At 46.9% G+C, this 9,679-nt stretch overlaps 2 protein-coding genes across 6 annotated transcripts in view; one reads left to right on the top strand and one right to left on the bottom strand.

Annotated features, from left to right (window-relative positions):
- Window positions 1–3,942: 3,942 nt before the first annotated feature.
- ATP5S (ATP synthase, H+ transporting, mitochondrial Fo complex subunit s (factor B)) lies at window positions 3,943–9,679 on the bottom strand. 5 transcript variants are annotated; one of them, XM_006023073.3, is made up of 7 exons: window positions 8,919–9,642; window positions 8,690–8,773; window positions 8,287–8,501; window positions 7,835–7,948; window positions 6,423–6,631; window positions 5,409–5,580; window positions 3,943–4,767 (listed from the first exon to the last, which is right to left on the bottom strand). In XM_006023073.3, exons 4-7 carry the CDS (start codon window positions 7,936–7,938, stop codon window positions 4,653–4,655), a joined length of 600 nt encoding a protein of 199 aa, XP_006023135.1. In that variant the 5' UTR covers window positions 7,939–7,948; window positions 8,287–8,501; window positions 8,690–8,773; window positions 8,919–9,642; the 3' UTR covers window positions 3,943–4,652. The 5 variants fall into 5 exon arrangements, with proteins under 5 accessions (XP_006023135.1, XP_014375154.1, XP_006023136.1 ...); XM_014519668.2 differs by having other exon boundaries at window positions 8,690–9,642; XM_006023074.3 differs by lacking the exon at window positions 8,287–8,501.
- Window positions 8,052–9,679, top strand: part of L2HGDH (L-2-hydroxyglutarate dehydrogenase) — a 23,924-nt gene continuing 22,296 nt past the window's right edge. Inside the window, exons 1-2 of the mRNA XM_025203497.1 lie at window positions 8,052–8,165; window positions 9,300–9,485. Coding sequence (XP_025059282.1) covers window positions 8,052–8,165; window positions 9,300–9,485 — 300 coding nt within the window. The remainder of the gene's footprint in view (window positions 8,166–9,299; window positions 9,486–9,679) is intronic.

Below are 9,679 nucleotides of genomic sequence, written 5' to 3'. Positions count from 1 at the left end.
CGAGACCTGTTTAGGAAGGCACAGGCAGGGAGTGCTCCTCAGTAGCTACCTTAGAACACATCTCATTTCTTTGGGTCATCTTGGGATGTAATATTTTGTTGGGTTTTAATAGAATACAAGTAACTTGTCTTTCTGACATAACATGTGTCTTTATGTTTGGTAAGTGTACACAGTGATGTATGTACATAGAACCACTTCAGGAGTCTTTAACAGCTGTTTGAAGTACAGAGCGAGAGGCGCGTGTTCTTTTGAATACTATAGGTATAATGCATTTGAAATATTTGAGACTCTCTTAGTGAGGCAGATCATGTATCCTCACACAATTAAATGTCTACTGAACTTTCTATTTGTATCCTCATATTGGAATGTTCAAATTCCTGGACTAATACAGCTAATGTATTTTAATCTTGAGCATTGTTCCACGTGTATTTTTGGTCATATCCTTTGGAAAAGAATATAAATATCTTTTTGCAGGAATACCAGTTGTCCAGTCTTGCACTTCTGCAGTTTAACAGAGCAACCACGCTCTAAAAGTACATGCTGTTTGGGCCATGAGGCAAATCAAGGACCTGACCCTGCAAGATGCAGGCTGTACTGAAGTTCCAGATCTCAGACCCAGTCTTGCTGCTATCATCTGCTGAGCAGCAGAAAGTGGCTAAGGCTCATCTCGCTCAAAATGTGGTCTCTGGTGGTGGCTAGCCTCTGATGCTGTGGAGGAAAGCAAGGGAACCCTAGAGCTGGAAGATGTGGGATTGTTTCTGTCCTCACAAGGTCACATCTTGGTCTCTCAGTTAGGGTTGGACTTGTATCCAGAAGCAAAACTACACATATTTGGGGTATCTGGACCCCGGTGATCTCCCCTGTACTAATGGAGTGTGAGACGTTCTTTGAGAATCAAGATTATTTTATTTGGATTCCCCTAGTAGCCAGAGGCCCCAGGCAGCACGCCATTGTGTTAGGTGCTGTACAAACACAGTGAAAAACACTGACTTCAAAGAGCTTATGATCCCAGTGGAAACAGATGGGGACAAGTACAAGGATGCAGCGAGGTGGCGTTCGTCAGCAGGATCACCCTCAGTCTCAGTATGTCAGCAGCCTACAGGTACAATGTACAACCTACAGTGTAAATGCTGCTTAAATCGTTGGCCAGGTTCTGACGATCTCCACCCGGGAGTGCCGAGGGAATTAGCAGAGGTCAGAAACTTGTTCTGTTGAAACCAACTGGCTGATGCTAGGGTCCCTTAATGACCCACTGGCATCCTTCACTCAGTTCAGAGTACAGCCCTCCATCGTGTGTCATGTGGAATCTGATGAGTTTCCATTTACAAAGTTACTGCGCTCTATTTTAGTATGCTGCTTTTCATAATAAACAGCATCTTTAGTTTTCCCCAATCATACATTTTAAATGTATTAGTTAGTTAATGAAATCCCCCCCTGCCCCAGGTAAGGATGCATCTAAAGAGCAGAGCCATTCCCAGCTGCCTCAAGCTTTTGGTGGTTTTGGTGTGGGCAGCAGCTGGAAGGGCCTACATTTATTAGCTGTTGCCTAATAAAATTACACTGGCTCTTCCCACCTGCCCCACGGGTCCTCAAAGACACCCCTTCCACCTTCTTTGCCCCACTAAGTGGTCTCCTGTGGCCCTAACATCTTTTTTTTTCAGCTGAATGGCAGGATTTTTAACCAGTGACACTGTCACTGGACTGAGGTGAAAGTCAACTGTGAGCTGGAGCAGACAAACAGAACATCTATTGACTAAAACCAGGTCAGTGTAGTTTCCCTGGGGCCAGGCACACTGCCTCCAAAATACTTATTAGCCAGCCTTTGTAGAGAAAGGCTTTCAGATGTTGTTCAGATGGGAAAAACAGTTGTTCTCCATTCTGCTTTCATGTACAGTGGGACAGACCTGGCACAACACAGTGACTTAAAGGAGAGAAAGTCACTGTGGACTTTCACGCTAGGAAATCTGGTCGTCACACCAGACAGCAAAGCTAACCTATTTAACAATTTCTTTGCCTCCATTTTCCTGAGCAGGGACTGGGTCACCCCCCCACCGGGACCCCCGTAGGCCCCAAGGGAGGCGCACCCAGGCCTAGGGTCAGCGAGGACCTCATCAGGGAACTTCTGGAGGGCCTGGACGTGTTCAAATCAGCTGGTCCCGACGACCTCCACCCCAGAGTGCTGAGGGAATTAGCAGAGGTCATTGGGGGACCCCGGCACACCTTTACAAGCACTCGTGGTGCTCTGGCGTGGTGCCGGAGGACTGGAAGAGGGCTAACGTGGTTCCCATTTTCAAAAAAGGGAGGAAGGAGGACTCAGGAAACTATAGGCCAGTTAGTCTTACCTCGATCCTGGGTAAGCTTTTTGAGAGAGTTATCCTGGCGCGTGTCCGCGAGGGGCCGGCAGGGGAGGTGATGCTTAGGGGCAACCAACATGGGTTCATTCGAGGCAGGTCCTGTCAGACCAGCCTGGTGGCCGCCTACGACCAGGTCACCAAATCCTTGGACGCAGGGGTAGCAGTGGACATATTTCTGGACTTCAGGAAGGCCTTTGACACGGTCTCACCCCATTCTCATTAAAAAACTAGGGGACTGTGGCGTCGACACCTACACAGTCAGATGGGTCACTAACTGGCTGGAGGGCTGCACCCAGAGAGTGGTGATGGACAGGTCTTATTCGACCTGGAGGGATGTGGGCAGCGGGGTCCCCCAGGACTCAGTCCTCGGACCCGCACTGTTCAACATCTTCATCAGTGACTTAGACAAGGGGGTACAAAGCACCCTGCTCAAATTTGCTGACGACACTAAGATGTGGGGGGATGTGGGCACGCTGGAAGGGAGGAACAGGCTGCAGTCGGACCTAGATGGGTTACAGGGGTGGGTGGATGAGAACAGGATGGGTTTCAACACTGACAAGTGCAAGGTGCTGCACCTGGGGAGGAAGAACCAGCAGCAGACCTACAGGCTGGGGAAGTCCCTTCTCATCAGTGCAGAGGCAGAAAAGGATCTTGGAGTCATTGCTGATGTCAAATGAACATGGGCCGACAGTATGGGGACACGGTCAGGAAGGCCAACCGCACCTTGTCTGCATCCACAGATGCATCTCAAGCAGGTCCAAGGAGGGGATCCTCCCCCTCTATGTGACACTGGTCAGGCTGCAGTTGGAGTACCGCGTCCAGTTCTGGGCACCGCACTTCAGGAGGGATGTGGACAGCATGGAGAGGGTCCAGAGGAGGGCCACCTGCATGATCGGGTCAGCAGGGCAGGCCCTACAAGGAGAGGCTGAGGGACCTGAACCTGTTCAGCCTTCACAAGAGAAGGCTGAGGGGGATCTAGTGGCCTGTTACAAACTAGTCAGGGGGGACCAGCAGGCATTGGGGGAGTCCCTGTTCCCCTGAGCACTACCAGGAGTGACTGGAAATAATGATCACAAGCTGGCAGAGGGGAGATTCAGACTAGACATCAGGAGGCACTACTTCATTGTCAGGGCAGCTAGGACCTGGAACCAACTTCGAAGGGAAGTGGTGCTGGTTCCTGCCCTGGGGTCTTTAAGAGGAGGTTAGATGAACACCTTGCCGGGGTTGTTTGACCCCAGTCCTCTTTCCTGCCATGGCAGGGGGGCGGGCTTGATGATCTGCTCAGGTCCCTTCCGACCCTACCAACTATGAAACTATGAAGATACAACCCAGGAAAGGTTTGGAGAGTACTAGTTTAAGAGAAGAAGCAAAACCTGCGTGGAGTAAGGAGGAGCCGGGGGGAGGGGACACACGACACGACAAGTTTTTAGATTTACCCTTTTGGAATTTGGCTCCCAGGGGTCTTTACCAGCATGCAGCCAGGATACAAGCAAAAACCTTCCTTCCTTGTCCTGTTGATTCCTGGATAGCCCTTCTCTCCCCTAACACCGATGCCGAGAAAGGAACAGTAAAAACACGACAACCCTTCTAAAGATAGATCATCTTCTTAGTTAGCAGCAATACAAAGTATTTGATACTAATTAAGTCATTTGGTGTGCAGACAATTTGTTCTAGGGTAAGGAGAAGGCGTCATTCAACCCACAGTGATCTAAAGCAGCGGTCAGCATAAGAACACGCTCCAGAAAATCAAGTTTTGCAGAGAAAAACCTATTGTGTTCAGCACACACCCTGCAATCTATCCACATGTGAAGAAATAAACAGCAAGCTATCTTCCCCACACCCACTAAGTAAGGCCCTCATTCGGGTAGTAAATAAGAGGTGACAAAAATCATTCTGGTACTGTCTAATTCTTTAGCAATGGCACAAATGTATGTTCTGCATTCAATTAGAAGCCTGTGGCACATTTAAAAATAACTAATTTGTTCATGAGAGCACAGATTTTAAATTTATATTCTCCTTTAGCAGACAGGTATGTTTTCATTTTTCTTCAAGTTAGCTCGTTCAGTGACTCCAGAACTTAAAATTCCACGTACGTCTTCTCGGTTGTATTTAACTGACAGAATAAATTAAATTTAATGAAATCTAATTATGCAGTTAGTCAGGTTTTTTAAATAGCTGCAGAGGCCAGAATGAGAAGGCTGGCTCTAGCAGGAAATGCAATACAGTGGCAACTGCAACATAATCAATACAATTCATGATAAATACAAAATAACGTACTTCAGTTATACAAAGCTGATTTTATTCTAAATCGAGTTTCACCTCCAGTGACGGCAGTGATTTCTTAAGGATTTGAACTGTAGTTTCTCTCTGTCTTATTGCAGGAAGGTCACTCAAGAATAAATATTCTAGGTTCCTATGAGTGGATGGAAAAAAAAAAAAAAAAAAAAAAAAATCAATAAAATCACTATGCAAGACAAAAGGTGATGGATTAAAAAAAACCCCAAAATACTTAATTGTGCTCACAAATCAGACCCAGGGTTAGACTGCTTAGCAGTAACAACAGTTAGTGGTTTCAAAGATAGCTTTGAATGGAACTGGTATTGGAAGAATAAGCGAACTATAGCTCTTACTTCCTTTAAGGCCTACATACTAAACTGATGCTAGGGTTGATGGGCTTCCTAGTATGTGTGTGTTAACTGAGACTATGAGAACTGTTTCCTTAGAGCAGTAGGTGTCAAACTCATCTGGCCCACAAGCTGCTGGGCCAGTGTCCGGGCTGCTCAGGCTGGTGCAGCACGGATGTTGCCTGCAGCACGCACCCCAGACTGACCAGCATCACATGCTGAGAGCCACAGGCTGGATCATAAGACTGTATATTTGACACCACTGCTTTAAAAGCAACACAACATACTGCTTTTGTCTTGTGTCAAAGACTGATGAGTGAAAGCATGTCAGCATAGTACATTTCAGTTACCTAACACAACTTAAGTGTGCGTATATGGCAGCAGCTGAGAAAGCAGGCCTCTGTGAGACACTCCCTCGGCGCTTGCGTACCTTAGCTTCTGGAGGGCTATGATGCCTCTGTCTGTGACATTCCCACAGGAAATGATCTCCAGCCTCAGGAGACTTTTCTGTAAATTCATAGTTTGACTCAGTCTCTGCAGACACTCATCCTGGATATATATACATTTGCACAGCTTCATTTCTTCAACATGTTCAAGACCATCTGAAAAAGACAAAAAGGCAGCTTCTGTTTCACAGTGCAAGGCCCAAAGTGTACAGTGCCAGTGAGCTTGCAATTGTCATTTGCAGGCTTGGTAACTGCAATGCTCCTGCAAACATGTGGCAATAAGTGTCTATAAGAGGAGGACCCACAAGGCACCATGAATGAAACTACCATTGCCTGCAACCAACTGTTTGTTGGCTTCACAGATGCAAAAGCACTGCTAAGGTTCAAAGGGCTTGGCTATGCAAGCGGGCAAACAGCAGATAAATAGCATGCGCGGCATGATGGAAAACCAAAGAAACGGAATTAGCCAGTGATGTCTGAAACAACTTGCAACGGGAAAACACTGAGCTTGTGCCCCATTTGTGCCCCAGTTGTGTAAAGGAAGGCTGGAAGGTTACTGCTTTTTTAAAAATTCTGCTTTTTTATATTAAAATCTAGTTTGCTTTCCCCTAGAGTAGCCCAGGGCTGACTAGAGAACTGGCAGTATTCTGACTTCAGATATCAAACATAAGAAGTCTGATTTAGTCATTCAAACCTCTGCTTTGTGTTAAGAGTTCATGGATAGACAGATGTTAACTGACAGATCTTTGGTCCCACTTTTTAGTGATCTTGCATCTTCAAGTAAAATCAGAGAAAGCTCGCAAGCCATTTGTGTTCTGGATAGAAACCCCAGCAAATTTAGAGGCACAAACAGAAATTTTTTACGTACAACATGGATAGATTAAAAAAATAAATAAATCAAGCCTTCCCTGCACCTTCGAAACAAAAAAAGCCACAAGTGGTTCATTTTTTTGAGGTGACAACTCAATGCATAATTTGCCAAACCATGACTTGTTTACCCAAATAGTCGAATCCTCTGCACATGATGCAGGACTCGGTGGCGTCAATGGCTTGTATCTTGTATTTCCCTAATGGCCCTGTTGGGAGACCATTGTAGTCACGCTGCCATTTTTCATAGCCTTGGAAACGCACCAGCGCCCCACACCGCAGGAGCCATTCAGAAGCTGCTCTATCAGGACCCACCGCCTGTATACGTTCATAGTCCACCCTGTCGATAAAGAAGAAACATCAAGGTCTTTTTATAGCAACATTTAACAACTTATCACCATAACAATCCTAATACTGAATACCATTTTTTCTTTATGTACAAGGAACAGGAAAAAAAGTGGTTTGCATTATTTTTAACCTGGTGAGCTGAGCTAATTCATATTTGCTTCAAATCAAGATTAATTTTGGCAGTACTATGAAGAGAAATATAGCTGTGTGATTTGTCATTCACAGACCCCTTCTAACTAATCTTTCCATTCTGGCTCTGCTCTGAATTTTCTGTCAACCCAGCACATTCAATGAGCTCACACTGTCCAGCATCACTAACCCAAAACTACTTTAATAGAATAAAATGTACGTGTTGGAAAAGTATAAACAGATAGAGAAGTCTGCCAGGAGGAGAGAAAACAGATCCAGATTTACAACAGCGGGAGATTCCCCCGCTACTCCCAAGTCTTTTTTGATTTGATCGTAAGTTGTAACAGATATTACACGCATTACACACGTGGGTTGAAATCGTTGGATCTGTTGTGTGACGGTGCTTCGGAGGGGTTGGTAAATGCTGGACAAGAAACATCATGACAGACAGGGACCTCTTCCCTGGGCCATTAGGTCCTATCCTCTGCTCTCACAAGCAAACATGTCATATAATCCTTTTCCAGAAAAAAATAGCAGACACGGTGCAAACGATGAGGGGGTTGACACTGATTTTTTGTCGAGAAAGAGTTAAACAGATGAAGCACTAATCCTTATTAAAATCTCTAGTGTAACCAAATTACACTAGTAAAGACAGTACTTTAGAGCTACCAGATACACACCGGAAATGTAGGAGGCTAGAGTTAAAACCTTCAATGCTAGTGGAATCAAAGTCACAGGAAGAGGGATATTTTTGGAAGAAAGAATTTAAAATTGGCAGCTAGTCTCAACCAAGAGAAATAAAACGACCACGCAGCATACTGAATTAAGCACATACTTTTCTCTGTAAGCTAGTGATTTTGTTACTAGAAAACGAAAGAGGATCTGACAATGCAGAATTTGGAAGAAAAGCACTTGTATTAGGAAAAAAGCTCTCTCCTGTCTTCCTGGGATTCGTGACTGGCTACTGTGCTTACACAGTAAGTGCTTTCCAATGCAATGCACGGGGACATGCATCCAATCTGTTGACACGTGAACTATTAAATACGTCTGCCTCTTTTTTCCTTACTTGTTAAAGACTGCATTCAGCCATCCCCAGAAGTGTCTGCACGTGCCCGGGGATGACAGTTTCTTCAGGCTGCGAGCTGGCTGTACGAGCTTTCCCAGCAGCATCGCGGTGCTTCTGAAAGAGATTTACCAACATGTCAATTCAGCGCCTCGGTTTTCTTGCAACTGGCCACATACATACAAAGCATTACAGGTGCTTTTCTTTATTATTCCTCAACATGATACAGCGCTCTGCGTCACTTAAACGGGAGGCATTGCTACCATTTTGGAGGCGACAGATGGCTGCCTGTCCTCAGACGCGTCCAAATAACAGGCAGCTGGACAACACTCAGGTACGAAGAACGAAATAGCAGGGGGAAATCTTCAGGTTGGAATGCAAAGTCGTTTTTGTTTTTAAAGCTCGTAGCATCCAAATGTAAGTAAATACTGAATAATTGATATTCGTAACCATACCAACAGCTCTCGTGATCCATTCAGGCTTCACAGCTAAAAAGGGCCGTGCTTGGATGAGAGGTCGGAGAAGTACAGGCCATCGAGAGATGTAACGGCATAGAGAATTCAGTAGATGACACTTTCCACTCAACTTGCATTAAGCCAAGGCCCTTAACGGGGCACTAGGCTTCTGGTTGTGCGACGTTTCAGATCAAATACCCGTGTACCAGGAGCGACTAACAGACAACAAAAAGTAGAGCTAAATTAATATAACCATCCTTTCTTCTGGCGCTATCCTGAGTGTAACAGCAGCGGTTTTAAGCGATAAAAATCCTTAAAAATCAGATTTCTTTAACACAGGCGCGTGGGTAAGAAGAGGCCTAATGCCTGCTGAAAGGACAGCCCGAGAAGCGGAGAATCTAACCTTTTCTTAACCTGGTTACCGTGAACTTTTGTATTTCAAGAGCCAGATCTGGCAACGTGCTGCCGATATCCAAGAAAACAGCACCTTAGAGACAGAAAGCACAGGGTCAAAGGGCTGCTGTTTCTAAGACGAAAAGCAGCGCTGTGGAAGAGCAACCGTCGAGGGGTCCACCGCGCTTATCCCGAGCACGGTACCGCAGAGATCGGTGCGAACCACGGCTCTCACATACCACGCGCACGACGCGCCGCGACACACAAGGAAGCGTTTCCCGGCATTTCTTTTGATCGGCCACGCGACGCCCTTGGGAGTTGACCACCGAGCGTGAAGAAGCACGAGCTTTCCTAGGCCGCAACCCGTCCATCGGATGCTGCGTCCGAGTCGGCCTTGCCTCCGAGCCGGTTCTTCTCTACGGTGCCGCCCTGCCTCGCTTCAAACCAACCCTCACTGCGCAGTGCCCCAGCTTCAGACCGGCTCCGCCAACCCCCTCGCTCCGCACCCACGTGGCGGACCCCCGTTATACAAACAGACGTTTTGCCTGTTGCTTTTAATTTGACGAATTTTCTTGAGTTTTGCATTGCCTGAAGACGCTCCATTTGGTATTGCTGCCTAGCACGAGGACCCTCGTACGCACGAGGGAACGGGCGAGAGCGCGACTGGCTCAAGAAGGCAGGCCGATAAAGGACCAAAACGAGACGAATCCGCCCCGAAACAGCGAGAGCCCGACGGCGTGCGGCCGTCAAGGAAGAACACAGCCATCGCCCAGCAAAAGCCCAGAGGACTGGCTAGAAAAGATAAGGCGAGACGGTGTGACGAGCCCAGCTCCCACTCATGATCCACTGGGCTGGCCACCGCCTCCGCCCGAGCACTGGCACTGTCCCCCTCTGCCAGGCAAGCAGTTAAACACCCTGAGTCCGGAGAAGAACAGGACAGGACAGGACAGGACAGGAGGCCCCGGCCCGCGCTCCCCTCACCAGCCGCGCCCCGCCTCGT

Source organism: Alligator sinensis, unplaced genomic scaffold, assembly GCF_000455745.1.
Source record: "Alligator sinensis unplaced genomic scaffold, ASM45574v1 scaffold50_1, whole genome shotgun sequence".
NCBI classification, from domain to species: domain Eukaryota; kingdom Metazoa; phylum Chordata; order Crocodylia; family Alligatoridae; genus Alligator; species Alligator sinensis.
This window is presented reverse-complemented; position numbering and strand designations above follow the sequence as displayed.